We start from the raw sequence: 16,754 nt of genomic DNA on the forward strand, positions 1-16,754 counted from the left end.
CATAGTTTTAACTATCTGTGAGAAACAGAGACACCCATTATGTAGAGAGATGTTTAAGGAATACAACTAAGTTATAAGTTCCCCTCAGATCAGCACCTCAGGACACAGCCCCTCCCTCAGATCAGCACCTCAGGACACAGCCTCCCCCTCAGATCAGCACCTCAGGACACAGCCTCCCCCTCAGATCAGCACCTCAGGACACAGCCCCTCCCTCAGATCAGCACCTCAGGACACAGCCTGCCCCTCAGATCAGCACCTCAGGGTACAGCCTCCCCCTCAGATCAGCACCTCAGAATGCTGTTCCATGGCCTATAGAGAAAACATGCCATTTGTTCTTGAATATAGGAATGGCTAGTAAAATGACATATCTAATTCATCATGAAAATTGTGGGAATGGTGATTTTGCCATGGCCAAAACTGTGGGTTTTCAGTGATGTGATGTTTTGGATGTTGCAGGCCAGGCCTCAGCAATTCAATCAAGTATTAACCTGCCCTAGGTTGGTGCTCTGAGAACATTTCAAATGGTTCTAAGTGAAGGACATTGTCTTGGAAAATCTGAACAGACTTAACTGAAACTACTGGAAGACTTTAGACTTCAACTAGGAGGTACAAAGTTAAAGTTGGTGGTAAGACTAGGAGTTGAAGGGGAAGACAGACAAAGAGAGAGAGAGAGAGAGAGAGAGAGAGAGAGAGAGAGAGAGAGAGAGACAGAGAGAGAGACAGAGAGAGACAGAGACAGAGACAGACAGAGACAGAGAGAGACTCTCGTCTTGGTGATAGCTTTGGTTTACCAAATGTAAACCTTTAATGCTATTTGATAGTTTAGGTTTTCTTAGCCACAGTACCTAAGTCAATTACTTCAAAAGTGTGTGTGTGTGTGTGTGTGTGTGTGTGTGTATGTCAAGTGCTTGCTTCCCTAATGCAAAAGTATACATACTGATATTATAATAAAGATTTTTTATTCAGCTTCCAACTCTGACCCCTCTCAGATATTAAATTAGCCCCTGAAATCTCTCTGTGGCCAGGATGCTTTAGTGAATTCTTTACTCACGGGACTCCATAGTCTGGGTTCTAATTCTGGTTCAGGGTGGAATAGCAGAGAGGAAGAATAGTAAGGAGAGAGGACTGTTGGGGGGAGTAGGAAAATAACTGCAAGCCTTAGGGGGTCCGAGAACGGGTGGGAGAAAGGCCTGACAGGCCTTTATTTGACAACTGACCATGTGAGTCACCTGCCAAGGCTGCTGAGAGTCAGGAGTTGGACTCATCCAGTGGAGAAACTATACTGACACACCTCGTGCTTGCCTTAACCTGCATCTGTTTCATTGTTAGTAAACCTAGGCCATCCCACCACACATAAATGTCTGGCTGAGAATCCCTGCCTGATCCTCTGCCAAACCATACCCTCATCTCCCTCCAAAGTCTGATTTCACGCTCCAATGTGCCATGACCATCCCTCAGGCTGTGCCCATCTGGCTGTGGTTTCTAGTTTCCAGACTTCCTCGAAACAAAACAGGCTCTCTCCTTCCATGTTCTGCGCGTGCACGCATGAGTGCTCTCGTGTACACACACACACACACACACACACACACACACACACACACACACGCATCTGGAATATCTGTGAGCCTCAGGTCTGGTCTTTTGCAGCAGGAAGACACAGCAATGCAATTAGAAGCCTGGAAGCAGCTCCCTTCTTGGGGACTGGAGTCCTCAGGCTGTAGTTGGAAAGGCGGGCCCACGGATTCTGACTTCCCCATTCCTCCTCAGCACCCTCAGGCTCTGCCTTGGGCCAGTCACTGTTATAAGGCTGCATCCTTCTTTCACTCTTCTCATGGGAGTCACATTAGATGCTCACACCACAGAACCTTGCTGCTGTGCGCCCCATGGAAGCCCATTCCTGTTTTCTTCCACTCACCTGCATACCTGAGGGCCCTGTCACCTCTGCTCTAGCTTTCCTTACTTCATCCTTTCTGCCTCCTCTAGTCTGTTGCTAAGAAGCAGCTTGAAGACTTAATATTCATCCTAGAATAATAAATCAAGCATCCCTGTGCCACGCCTGTCATTCTGAAACACACCCAGCAATTTACTAGATAACCAGAGGCCCTGCTCTCACTAACCAGTAGAGACTAAGCAGACAAGAAACATGGAGTCTTGTCATCCGAGAACTCACACCTGGCATGGAGTCAGCCAAGAGAATGAAAATGACCAGACAATTGTTAGATGTCCAAATTATTTCCCCAAGTCCAGGGTCAGGTCTAACCTTTAACCCCAGGCTTAACTTAACTTGACTCTTGCTGATTCTGTTTGTCCCTCCCATAAGACCCCTGCACATTGGCTCCTGCTGTCATCTCTCTGGTTCTCACTCCTGGTGCCTTGAACAACAAAATGAGTCCCCTGCCCTCCTTGTCATGTTCGTAGTGAGTGTTTCCTTGTGGCTCCAGGTGAATGGCAATATCCCACCTCTTTCCTACCTCTTGAGAGGCTAAAAGAAACCCTTGTACTTCCCCTCTGTCTCTGAAAGCCATGAGAAAAAAAAAACCTTTAGGTACAGGATTAAGATATGGGAGAGAGCAGGAAGGAGTGAATCCCCTGTAATCCATTCACTTGGAAGGCAAGGGCAGGAGGGTCACTGCAAGTTTGGGATCAGCCTGATCTACAGAATGAATTCCAGACCATCCAAAGCTACATGGCGAAGAGAAACCCTGTCTCAAAAGGTCAACAAACTATTGCAGCAAAAAGGCAGCACCTTTTGTCCTCTCGTGCATGCTTCTGAGCCCTTAATGGTTTTTTGAGAAATAGCTCCTTTTGGGTTCTGAGGCTCAAAACTGTCATTCTAGGACTCTTCAGGTCAGTGCCAGGGATGTCATGGTTGAGCATGCCTCTTGTGAAGATAAGCAGAAAAGTAATTTCTCAAGTGAATAGCACTTCAAGTCACTTGAGCAGAAGAGAGGAAGCTGCCCACCTTAAATGGGCAGTCCATGGGAATTAGCAGCGACTCAGTACAGAGTAATAGGGGTACTCAGTAGCCTCAACAAAAACACAGCAATGACTGAATTAATCGATAGCATAGTAACACTGTCCTCCAAACTTCAGCCCATAAAGCTTACTCCCCTGACAGATGTTCTAGAAATATCCTCACCTCATGCCCCTGGGGCATATCTACACTGCTGGCCTGCCCCACATGGCTGAGGAATTGGAGCGTATTCTCCCTGATGCATTTTCTGAGTCATCAAGCAATTTTCTTGAAAGAAGAAGAGAGGAAAAAAAAAATCCAACTATCATTTTGCTTCAGGAATGGGTGTCTTGATATTTTGATTCCTTTTCTTTTCCTTCCTCCCTTCCCCTTTAAATAAAAAAAGTGTGTGTGTGTGTGTGTGTGTGTGTGTGTGTAGAACTATGTGTCTGGGGGCCTGAAGTCATATAGATTAAGACATTCCCACCCCCACCCCAGGCCATAGTATAGTGGCCCAGCAATTAGACAGTAACTAAGGACACACAGTGCTGGTTCAGTGTCTGACTTCAGACCAGTTGATTGACAACTGGTGAGAGTTAGGTCCTAGCTTCTGGTGAAGTGGAAACTCAGTGTGCCCATTAGTAAAACTTCCTTCCAGATTTTAAATCTACCCTCTTCTGTTCCGCTCTGGGCCTGTGGGGCTGGCACATGCAAACCTTAATTCTGTTCTGCCAGCTGGTCCCTGTGACGCTTTGCCAAGTCAGGGCACTAGGAGGGAGGCCTACAGAGTACAGAGAAGACAACAGGTTCCTCTGTCTTGTCTATTCCCAGCCTACCAACAACACTTCCTTTTCCCAGGAACTTCCTGTTCCTGTCAGCATCACCTCTGCCCCTCTTCTTCCTCCTGGTGGTGACAGCAGAACATGCAAGGGGCAGCATCTGGACCCAGCATGCTAGATAGCATTTATCAACAAACTGCATTTGGTCTTCACCCTTGGAGATGCAGAAGCCCCTCAGGGGGCCAGGAGGCATCTGTACAGTAAATACCCTCTTCCACATTAGAAGGAATATACCAATGCTGCATTCCCATTTGTTCTCTTGTTGCTAAACTTCTTCGCAGAGACACATGTAAGCACCATGCAACCCTTCTCCTAAGGACCCAGGAACAAACCGAAACACAATACAACCAAGTCAATTCTAGAGAACCAAGGACTGTATTGGCTTTCCTTACAGAGCATAAGTAAGGGGTTCCTTACAGGGGTGTGGCCACTCCTTCCCCAATCTGGAAAGCCTTACCCAGCAGAAACAGCAAGGAGAACTTCCAACAGCTGCATAGATGGACACACACACACACACACACACAACTTTCCCAGGCCATTCAGACTAATTTAGGTAACAAGCAGTTGGATATTCTCGGAGTGGGAAGGGGAGGATTATGAGAGTTGGAAATTGTTCACAAGCCTAACTGGGATGATCTCTTGTAAGGTGGGCAAAGCTAAACACCCCAGGACGGCAGCTGGGTGGGATGGCGGACAGCTGTTCTCATGCCTCTCCTCTGTGCTGTTCGCATTCAGCACTCCGCGGTTCTAAGTCTTAATGTTCCAGCCTTTCCCCACACATTTCCCTGACTCTAAGGAAGGCAGCTGCTAACGGCAGTTTCTACCTCTGTAACACAGTTGAGGTCTCTACCGCCTTTCTTTTCAGCTAGCTATAAATCATTCAAAATTCCTTTTATGAAAATAACTAGTGTGAGTTCTATATCCTGCCTCCCCAGGACTGACATCCTTTAATCTAGACAGTAGCAGGGGGCCCAGCTTTAACACAAGACTCAGGTCCCAATTAGCTCTTTCCGCTTAAGCGAGTCACATCTCCCATCAAGCTGTTTAACCTTTAGTAAAACAGGAGTACACTTTACTTCAGAGATGGTGACTGGTGACTGCAGGCAGAGTACAGCCTACCGATGTGGTAGACGTAGCCTGTCCTCCATAGGCGCTCTCACAATCCCATCTGAGTCTCTGCTGAAGCCTGTTTCTCCGTCACATCTGAACTCTATTAAGCTGATAACTGGAGTCTGGAGCTAGAGCAGAGCTAAGGCTCTTTGTCACCCTCTCACTAACAGCCAGGTACAAAGCTGCGCTGCTTATGACCAGTGGTTGTCACTAGATTTTTTGAAGAATGTCTGTGGTGGCTTGAACGTGCTTGGCCCATGGGCTGTGGCACTATTCGGAAGTGTGGCTTTATTGGGGGAGGTGTGGCCTCGTTGGAAGAAGTGTGTCACTCACTGTAGGGGTGGGGTTCGAGGTCTTTTCTTAGGTTCAAGCTCCACCCAGTGTGGAAGAGAGAACCTTTCTCCTGGCTGCCTGCAGAAGACAGTTTCCTCCTGACTGCCTTTGGATCAAGATGTCAACTCTCAGCTCCTCAAGCACCACATCTACCTGCACATGGCTATGCGTCCCACCATGATAATGGACTGACCCTCTGAACCTGTAAGCCAGCCCCATTGAAATGTGTGCCTTCATAGGAGTTGCCTTGGTCATGGTGTCTCTTCACAGCAGTGAAAACTCTAACGAAGACATCCCACCACATATCCAGGTGATATAATCTCCTTTACTAGTGCAGCCATATTCAGTGAGTCTGTCACTCGACGGCAATGCTTTCACTGGTAGAGACTAATAATGACCTATTTGTTTATTTATTTTTGCTTGCACCAAGCTTATAGTGTAGGGCAGTGGTTCTCCACCTTCCTAATGTTGCAGCACATTTCGTAAATATAGTTCATGTTGTGGTGATCCTTAGCTATAAAATTATCTTTGTTGCTACTTCATAGCTGTAATTTTGCTACTGTTATGAATTGTAATGTACATATTTGATATGCAGGATATCTAATATATATATCCTGTGAAAGGGTCCTTCAACTCCAAGGGGGTCATGACCCACAGACTGAGGACCACGCCTGAGGGGCAATGAGGTAGCGCAGCTGGCAGAAGCATTTGACAGACAAGCCTGATTCTCTCTGGAATTTGCCACAGGAGGGAGAACCAACTCCCAGTGACCAGAATTTGGCTCTGGAACCATGATGGAAGAGGACAAGTTGCCTCTGTCTCATTCTGTGGAACCACATTCAGGCTCATGTTTGTTCTGCCCCATCATCACCTTCCATAACACACACACACACACACACACACACACACACACACACACATTCAGGCTCATGTTTGTTCTGCCCCATCATCACCTTCCCTAACACACACACACACACACACACACACACACACACACACACACACATTCAGGCTCATGTTTGTTCTGCCCCATCATCACCTTCCCTAACACACACACACACACACACACACACACACTGTACAGGAGAGAACTGGGGAGATGGCCATCACATGGTTTTACATAGGAGACTTCAAATAGGAAATACTTAAAAAACTATCAACCAACTTGCATTGTAAACAATCAGAAAAAAGTTCCCTATACAGCCCCAATCCAGCACAGTTGTTTATTATGTCTCTTCCCTGAGAAAGACTCATTCCCGCTCCAAATGGGAAAGGGCTAATAGGAGGGGCCGTGGGACATAGAAGGCAGAGGAGAAGGGTGTCACACTGAGGACCTGGCTTGAGGTATTCGGTAGGGAACTGTCTTGTTGGCATCACTGTTTCCCTAAGAGATGCACATGCGGACAACACTTATAATAGCATGTTCTCAGACAAGGTGTCCCTCAGGCACACTCAAGCCCCCAACCCTCAAGGGAACACTGTGCTCTTTGGCCAAAAGTTCTTCCATAAAACACAACCAGATCTCTATCATAAGCTCACCCCAGTCTAGCACTGGAAGGCAAGGGGAAAAATAGTTTCTAAATCTAAATATGACCTCTCTCCACCTGAAAAAGACAATTGTCCAGGATGTGAATTACCTTGTACCTGGGGGCTTGCATCCTGTTTTTAATATTCATTTAAAGCAAGAAGTTTTGTAAGACTGCACACCCTCCCTCTCCCTTTCCACAGCTTCTAGCTTATGTTTTTAGGAGACGAGCTGGTAAGAGTTTAGACATCAACCCAAGTGCAAATTAACCAACAACAAACTTAATTCCACAAACTGTTAATATTCACTGCGATTATTTCCTCTCAAGATAGTTCTGGCAGCTTTGAAGGAACAGCTGCAGTCTTCCCTCCTCTCTTCCCTCCCTCCCTTCCTCCTCCCTCTTTTCCTTCCTTCCTCCCTTTCTACAAGACTGAGAAGGAAGGCAGGACTCTCAGGAATAGCAAAGCCTCAGGCAATTCTTTCCTGAGCTGTTCCCAGGCACAACTGTGAGCTAGACACACATGGCTGCGATCATCAGCTGCACAGGAATGTGTGACACTTTCAGCAAAGTCACAGCTTTCAAGCATTGGGGTGGCTTGAATGCAGGCTTCCTGTATGTGCTGTCCTGGGTTTCCCTTCTGGAGACTGGTTTCTTTCTTTCTGGTGACCTGCCCTCATGTAAGCACACAACATCACTCAGTTTTTCTCCTCCTTGTCCACTGTGCACCTCGCATACTATCCTACTTTGATGCTTGGGGAGAGATGGCTGGTCCGTCTCTTTGAATACACCACCTCCCATATGAATGGGAAAGAAGTGACCTGTCTCGCAGTGTGGAAAGTGTGTCTTATGGTAAGGCTATGTTTTATCCTAAGCTACTCCATACTGGACAAACCGTGGAGTTTTAGGCAGTGCCTTGCTCCAGAAGACTCCTTTCTTCTCTTCTCTTCTCTTCTCTTCTCTTCTCTTCTCTTCTCTTCTCTTCTCTCCTTCCCTTCCTCCCTCCCTTTCTTTCTTCAGTTCTTCCTATGTAGACCTGGCTGGCTTGAAATTTGGTATGTAGAAAAATAGTATTGCATTCATAGAAATTCACCTGTCTCTGCCTCCTGAGTACTGGGATTGCTTTGAGTGCTGGGAGACTCAATTTTTATAACCATCACTTGACTCCCCTTTGAGGAAGAAGGATAGCCGCAGGCTCTACGTAGATCTAGAAACTGCATCATCTGTTAGGCACCACCTAACCAGCATAGACTGATCCATGGAAGTAGAAGGGGAGCCATCCTCTTAGTTCATTGGGTAACAGAGACTGTGTGGGCCACATGACTGGATGATAGGAACCTGGTTCATCAGCTTATTAGGCACATAGAGACTTCTCTAAACCGCAGACACTTGACTTTGGGTCCTCTTGGATGAAGGATGAGTGTGAACACAAGGCCTGAGGGAGTGTAGACTTGGTTATAGAAATAATGTATCTTCCCCGGTTCTTCTGTGATGTTTCAAAGACCTTGACTTCTTGTCTAGCTTATGGTTTTTCAGGATGTGATGATGGTGATTACTGTCCCAGATGAGTGGTCCTTTGGGTCCTGGGTGCTTTGGGATGGTGCAGCAGCCTCTGCCAAGAAGTTGGATGTGGACAGCATAGCTGGTTGATTTTGTATGCTGTTTGTTTAGGATCTCTCTCTTTCCGAGGCATGCTTCTTGGCCTCTCACCATTTCTTTGTGAGCTCCTACACTGGGAGCAGACAGAGGAAGTGAAAAGACCTGAGGTGCTAACTTCACCAGCCACAAGTTTAGAATGGGGCGGATGAAGGGTTGGGTCTCCGGTGGATTTCATTCTTTAGGCCCCCTGACTTTTCTAAACCCTTGAACTTGTCCACAAGACCAAACAATGACCCGGGGCCCAAGGAAAGGGTGAACCCCATAAAATGATGGACAGATAACACTGCCATGGCACGACCCATGACAAACTACCTTCTGGTACTTGGTGTACCTCAGAGACTGCTGAGCGGAGGGTTTCCCCACACAGCCTTGGTGCTTCAGCTTGGCTTTGCTTCCTGCTGATGTGGCCCACCTGACGGCCTGCCCGTCCACCCGTCCTCCCACCTACACCTACTTCTGACCCATTCCTAGCAGCAGACCTAGTCTGGCCTTCAATCTTAAAGCTGAAATCTGAAGACTTGATCCAAAACTCTAACTCCGACAGCAGCTTCTCAGGGTACGGGTGTGGTTCTTTATCCATACAGACCCCACCCACTTCTGAAGCCTCTTGAACTCTGCAACAGTTTCTTTAACCTGAATTCATTCTGTAAGCCATACACGTGCATAAAGACGTCTAGATATATTTACTGTGTGCTTATGAATTAACATTAGCAATTAAGATAGAAATAAAAGAACCTGGATTTGCCTCATCCAGGCAACCACAGTAGGGCAGGATTATATGACAAATTGCTGTCTATGAAACTATTAGCCTTGTGAAGTTACTGTTACTCAATAAATTCTGACATTATAGAAGGACATAAATATGTCTGTTACTGGTATACCATGGTCACAGAATGCAAAACTCATATTGACATTCCACAAAGTTAAACCTAGAACAGCAACTAACATGCCCTGATCTGAGGTTGGAAGCTACAGCTTCAAAGCAGCTCCTTGGAGCAGACATCCTCTGGGTTCATCCATGTGCTAACCTCTCTGCACAGACTGTGAAAGTCCTGTCTAGAGCCTGTGTGGGCTGATCAAAAGCCAGGCTGAGCACAACTAGATCTTTTTTACATAAAATGTCATATTTCTACACAAAAATTTAGATCTAAAAGGACCTCAGATTCAGGAGTCCTGTTCATGCATCTCTACATCATGGCCAGCCAGAGACTCTTACAGGCTATCAGTCACCGGTGAGGCTGCATGACTCATATTCTGCTCATCCCTCCCTAAATTAACCTCAAGGTTGAATTTGAACCTCATTAAGAGATAGCAAGGTCTATGTGGGAGCTGGGCTGAAGGTTACTAAACTGTGATTTCAAACAAGACGACAGAGGAGTATTTATTTTGTAAACAATATCTAGGAAGGCAGGCCACCTACTTTAAAAGAGAAGTTCCCCAGATTTGTTCAAGCAACAACAAAGTGTAAGAGGGTGATTTGTCGGTCTGAATTGTGACAGTGGCCACTTGGTATCTGGGATGCCTGAAAGCACAATGATGCATTCATACTTGTTAATTAAACTTATTTTACTTCTTTAAATTAGTCCAAACTGTTGAGGCTTCCATTTTGTCAGCTGAGACCTATAATCTCTCCTATCATTATCCCAAGAGGAACTCCATGATATCTGCGGCTGGAATTCTCTTGCTTTCACACCTTCCCCTCAGGTTTTATTCATATTCAGCAGCCTCTGTGCCAGATGAGAAACATGCAGTACACACACACACACACACACACACACACACACACACACACACACACAAACTTCAGCTGGACCAACTGGAATAATTCATTCCCTGTTGTAATCATAGGTCTAAGCGGAAGCTAGAATCATCTCAGAGAATAGTTTTGTTTTCAGATGGGGGCCAAGGTCTGGTAGATGGGGTGACTTGTCCATGCCTTTGCTGGCTTTAGCACAGCTATTCAGTACTAGGGCTCCGAGAGCTATCATGCATTTGATAAGAAGATACTCTTGTGACTGCTCTTCACAAACACCCTCTTTACTCTGGCCAGACAGCATGTATAATTTTAACAAAATGCTCGCCCACAGCCCACCCTCTAATATAGGTCCCACAGGGTGAGAGACACATTATCTGGTCAGTTGAAAAAAATAATCTACTCAAGCAAATGAGGGATAGTTTTCAGCACTTGAACTTCTTTCAAATAAATGACCCATGGTTAATTTATCTTCTCCCAGTTTTTATCCTTTAATCTTTAGTTTTAAATTCTTGATAGCACTTGCTATGAAACCTAGGCCTGTAATCAAGATGGGAGAGAGAAGCGCATCCTTCTGCGGCAATTAAATAAAGAGTCCGTTTTATTTTTTCATGCTAAGCTATGATATTTAATTAATAGAATATTAGTCTCCTCCTTAGAGGGATAGCTGCATCTTTCAACATTCTTGTGAGGTTGGAGAGATCTGCTGTGCGGGCATGTTCTAGAAGATTCTAGAAGACTGAATGCAAGCATGTTTTGTTATTCATTCACTTGTGACTTCAATCATAACTGCATTTTCTGCAACATAAATTCTAAATTATACAATATACCTCTTTCTAAGCACATCAGATCAATTGTTAAACAGACCAGTAGGAATGATAATATTACAAACTTAAACTGAACTACAGGGTATAGCACATGACTTCATTTAATATTGATAGCAGCTCAATTTAAGAGTTGAAAAAGCAAACACCTTTAATAAATTTGGTGTGGATGTTCATATAGCCTGATATACTATTGTACAGGAGTGTATACATATAAATCTGTATGTAGAATTATGTACATTTCAATATATACCACATATTTTTCCTACTCACAATTTTCTTTTGATAAAGGAAGCACTTTCACTGTACACAGATGTGAAATGCTGCATTATGTCCTGAGTATTTGAGGGATTATTAATAAACTACTAAAAATTCTCTCTCTTTTTAGTGATCCTGAAGATTCTGTACTAAAACATGAACAAAAGGATATTTAAAAGATTGCATCCAGCTTTGCACTTGTTTTGTGCAGAAAAAGCTTAAAATGAACAATAGGCATTGAGGTCTGGGAAAATGCCCTCGAATAGTGAAGGTTAAACAATGTCTTATTTGTAGGGGTTTCTGCAAGTTTTAAGTAATGTTGCCTACATCCAATTTGTCAGGCATGGAAGACTCTTTTCATGATTGGCCTACAGATACTTTTTGCTGAACAGAACATTCTATGTAAACGTCAGTATTTAGATATTAAGTCCAAATCCAAATGAACAAAACAATATGACATAACTTAAAACATCTTTGAAATCTATCCAGCCACATGGAAAAAGTATAAAATCAAGCATATTTTGGTGAAAAAGGAAACCAGATGAAAGTCACTTAAGGGTGGTCTGGTAAGCCACCCACAATGGGAAGCTGACCCAAGTGGCTTGGCTCTAGGAGTCCCCAAATAAGCAAGCCACATATCCATCCTGCCACAGGGGACTGACTCGCTTCACAATGAGAAGAAAGTACTATGGAAAAGGCCACGTTCAAGTGCAGTAACAACTGTCAATCAGGGTTGCCCTTGGCAGGCAAGCATTCCACTCCCAAACTCAGGCACTAGAGACGGTGTGAGGTGGTCTGGGCTGGCTGCTGCATGTTGCCACGACTGGGGGAGGCAGGCTGGGATCCTGGTGCAGGAGTCCACTCTGCATCAGAGACAATTTGATGAGAAGGCACTGAGTTGGTGGTTCCTTGGTCGCCACAGCTCTACCCTGTCCCATGGCTGCTGTAGTCAAAGACTCCTTTCTTGAAGAACGGTGAGAATTCACAGATGGTGTGCTTGGACAGGGTCAGGCCCACTTTGTCGATGTGAAGGGGAGATGTCTTGGACTGGAGCATCACACTGAAAAACTCCCTGAGGTATTTCTGAGAAGAGACAAGAATGAAGAACATGGTCAAGACAGTGCTACAGTCAAGGAGGGGAGAGAAAACGTGCAGTGTACCACTGACCTGATATATACACTTACTTCATAAACAACACAAAGGAGAGAATGCCTCAGAGATCCTTAACCACCCTGACCACTGTCAGCCTGTGCAGAGTAAACAGGACTGTGACATCCAGGCCTACAGTAGAAATCTCTTTGGCTCACATCTCTAATCCACATAAATGTCACCTGATGTCCATCTGTAGACAGTCTGTGAGGAATGCCAGTAATGCTGACACGGGGCATTTCCCCTATGGCAACTTTACCCTACTTAAAATGTCATTGTGCTTTCAAGCTTCACACTTGGAGTGGGGGAGGGGGTGACCATCTGAGCAACATTAGCATTTGTGTCTTCTGTGAATCATATGTATAAAATAGGATCAGCTCCAAGCACTAATATTTAAAGAACATTTAAAAACTTTATAATCTTCATCATCAACAAAATATTCTTCCCAAGGTGAAAGGTCAATTGCTCTGGGCTTTTTATTTTTTCTCTCCTCTATAGCAGGTGCTCATCACTGGTCTTTCTTGGTACTGAGAGAGAAGGATGTCTGAGACAAGGCTCTGAGATATAGGGAGTGAACTCAGAACATTGGTGCCTGAAGTGTATATTAGGCAAGAAGAGGATAAAGAAGAATAGCTCTGCATTTCAGGTCAGGCAAGTCTTGTTAACAACAGCAAATGAACTGTCTACGTTCATTTAAATCTATACATGACCCTGGCACACATCTAGAAATTAAGCATTATTATTCTTGACTATAACATACAGAAACAGAAGCCGAATCCTAGAGCAGTAGCTCCCACCTAGAGGCCACAGCTGCACATGCCATTGGGTCACGTGTGGAGACCTGTCACTGTCATGTGTGTACTGAGGAATGGTAAGGGTGTGGAAGCCAGGGAAGCTCGAGGGCTCCAGGATAAGGAGTTATTTGGCCCTGCTGAATTTGTGCTAGATGAGCCTTAGCTGCCCTTTGAAAGAAGTTATTTAGGCCAAAGAAGTTTGCTAGCTTTGCTTAAACTGAATGGCAAGGGCTAAAGCAACCTTCAGATAGCATTGCTATCAACCTCGGACTCTGCATCCTTCAGAGAAGTAACGCTGAGCAGGCAGAGGTGAACTGCACAATCCTCTTCTATTGTTTCCTGTATGCCGAGGATAGACCCTCCAGCCGTGTACATGCCAGAACTCTCACACTGAACCACACTCTCAGACCTTAAAATATACATGCTCTAAATACAGTGTTTGACCAGAGTTACACATGTGACATTGCCACCAACCCAAGATAACAAACACCTGCAGCACCACAGAAGTTTCTGGAATCACCTGATTTGGTTTGGTCTTCATATTCTCCCAGAATGATAATTTTCTCTTTGAACACATTGAGGAAAGTGTTGGAGGGTACACAAGAAGCTGGCCAAAGACTCAATAACAAGAAGTTTTCACTAAAATGTCGTTTCTTAGCTCTGTATTCTTTTTTTTTTTATTATTCGATATATTCTTTATTTACATTTCAAATGCTTTCCCCTTTCCTGGCTCCCCCCCTCCCTGAAAGTCCCATAAGCCCACTTCCCTCCCCCTGTTCCCCAATCAACCCTCTTCCTGCTTCCCTGTCCTAGTATTCCCCTATACTGCTGCACTGAGCCTTTCTAGGACCAGGGCCCTCTTTTTCCTTCTTCTTGGGCATCATTTGATATGTGAATTGTTTCTTGGGTATTCCGAGCTCCTGGGTTAATATCCGCTTATCAGTGAGTGCATACTATGTGTGTTCTTTTGTGATTGGGTCACCTCACTCAGGATGACATTCTCCAGTTCCACCCACTTGCCTAAGAATTTCATGAATTCATTGTTTTTAATAGCTGAGTAGTATTCCATAGTGTAAATATACCACATTTTCTGAACCCATTACTCCATTGAGGAACATCTGGGTTCTTCCCAGCTTCTGGCTATTATATACAGGGCTGCTATGAACATAGTGGAGCATGTATCCTTATTACATGCCGGGGAATCATCTGGGTATATGCCCAGGAGTGGTATAGTGGGGTCCTCCGGTAGCATCATGCCCAGTTTTCTGAGGAACCACCAGACTGATTTCCAGAGTGGTTGTACCAGCTTGCAACCCCACCAGCAGTGGAGGAGTATTTCTTTCTCCACATCTTTGCCAGCACCTGTTTAGAAAACAGGTGCTGGCTCTGTATTCTTAGCTTACTAGTCTCAGTAGAGCCCCACCTCTGCTTCACAAAAGGATTTTGAATCTAAAATTTGGTGAAGGTAAGAAACTGCCTAAAACAAGTGAAAAGGAAAAAAAAAGTCATATCAGAAGTCAAAAGGAAATTTGACTTCCATTTTCCTAACTGAGGAGACTGTGAGAATATCAATTTGCTGGATAAACTGGAGGTACTGTTTTTATAGACAACACTTGGGCTGACAAGGCTATAGCTATGCGGGGTACATCTGCCTTTATGTGGGTTCCAATCCTCTGAGCTCATGGAGAGTGCTTTATCCACTCAGTTATTTCCCCAGCTTGGCTTTGCTTTTCTTTTTCTACTTTTTTCTTTCTCTTTTCTTTCTCCTTCTTTTTTTTTCTTTTTTTCTTTTCTTTTCTTTTTTCTTTTTCTTTCTTTTTTTTTTTTTTGGCAAAAATGCCACAAATTTACAATGGAGCAGAGATAGTTTCTTTTAAAAACTATCTTGTGAAAGCTAGGTGGGAATCCACATATATAAAAATGAAATTCAATCCCTGAATCTTATTCTCTGAATCAACTCCAAATGGGTCAAATAAATTATTTTAATACTTGAAAACTCAGAAATCATTAGAGAAAAAAGTAGGGAAAAGACAAGATCCTTCTGGTTTCTGTCTGCCCCCAGAGCTGACCCTGTGCTACAGTGCTCCATACTGTATGTGTGTAGCAACATTAAGAATAATAGTGTTGGAGTTTGGTGACTGTATCTAGGATGAATTCCCAGCTGGGACAGTCTCTGGATAACCTTTCCTTCAGTATCTGCTCTGAACTTTGTCCCCATATTTGCTCCCATGAGTATTTTGTTCCCCTTCCTAAGAAGGACTGAAGCATCCACACTTTGGTCTTCCTTCTTCTTGAGTTTCATATGGTCTGTGAATTGTATTTTGGGTATTCAGAGTTTTGGGGCTAATATCCACTTATCAATGAGTGCATACCATGTGTGTTCTTTTGTAATTAGGGAATCTCACTCAGGATGCTATTTTCTAGGTCCATCCATTTGCCTAAGAATTTCATGAATTCCTTGTTTTTAATAGCTGAGCAGTACTCCATTGTGTAAATGTACCACATTTTCTGTATCCATTCCTCTGTTGAAGGACATCTGGGTTCTTTCCAGCTTCTGGCTATTATAAATTAGGCTGCTATGAACATGGTGGAGCATGTGTCCTTGTTAAGTGTTGGATAATCTTTTGGGTATATACCCAGGAGTGGTATAGCTGGGTCATCAGGTAATACTATGTCTGATTTTCTGAGAAACCACCAGACTGATTTCCAGAGTGGTTGTACCAGCTTTCAATCCCACCAACAATGGAGGAGTGTTCCTCTTTCTCTACATCCTTACTATCATCTGCTGTCACCTGAGTTTTTGATCTTAGTCATCCTGACTGGTACGAGGTAGAATCTCAGGGTTGCTTTATGAAGGATCGATAGATACCCAAATCCAGGATGGGGAGGCAGAAGTGGGTGGGTGGGAGGCTGGGTGGAGGTTCACCCTCATAGAAGCAGGGAGAGGGGGGATGGGATAAGGGTTTCTGGGCATGGGAGAAACCAGGGCAAGGGGAAAACACTTGAAATGTAAATAAATTTTAAAAATGTAAGAGCTTGAGGAAGGACTGGAGTATATGGAACTCTGATTTATGATCAAGACACTCAATTCTCTGCAGCTGGGATTATTCATAAAACTGGGCCCTCCAATAAGACTGGGCCCAGACACATTCCATCAAAGAATAGGGAGAAGCTCATGAGGCCTCACCCCTCCCTCAAGAGTTACAGACAGTTGCTGGGTAACAAAGAGACCTTTTATGCAGTGACATAGTCACTGGTAAGCTATTCATACTCTGGTGAATAATCTCTCAACTACATTCCTGTAAGCAATCCTCATTAAACTAACTGGTCGACAGACAGACAGGCAGACAGGTAGGTAGGTAGGTAGGTGGGTAGATGGGTAGATAGATGATAGGTAATTTGATGGATGATAGACAGATGTAGAAGGGAAAGCAGCTGGGAAGAAGAAAGGAATCAGATGGACTGAAGGGAAATAATAGAGGATTATTGGGAATAAATGTGATCATAAGAAACCCACTATCATATATAATTAATATGTGCTAATAAAAAACTAGAAGGA

General features: G+C 44.3%; 1 protein-coding gene across 2 annotated transcripts in view; it reads right to left on the minus strand.

The window, feature by feature from the left end:
• Positions 1-10,769: 10,769 nt before the first annotated feature.
• Kif16b (kinesin family member 16B) overlaps positions 10,770-16,754 on the minus strand; it is a 289,898-nt gene continuing 283,913 nt past the window's right edge. For both annotated transcript variants that reach the window (XM_052183773.1, XM_052183772.1), the window contains one exon: positions 10,770-12,335. In XM_052183773.1, coding sequence (XP_052039733.1) covers positions 12,177-12,335 — 159 coding nt within the window. In that variant the 3' untranslated portion in view covers positions 10,770-12,176. The remainder of the gene's footprint in view (positions 12,336-16,754) is intronic.

The sequence above is a fragment of the Apodemus sylvaticus genome, chromosome 5 (genome assembly GCF_947179515.1).
Source record: "Apodemus sylvaticus chromosome 5, mApoSyl1.1, whole genome shotgun sequence".
In the NCBI taxonomy this organism is placed as follows: Eukaryota; Metazoa; Chordata; class Mammalia; order Rodentia; family Muridae; genus Apodemus; species Apodemus sylvaticus.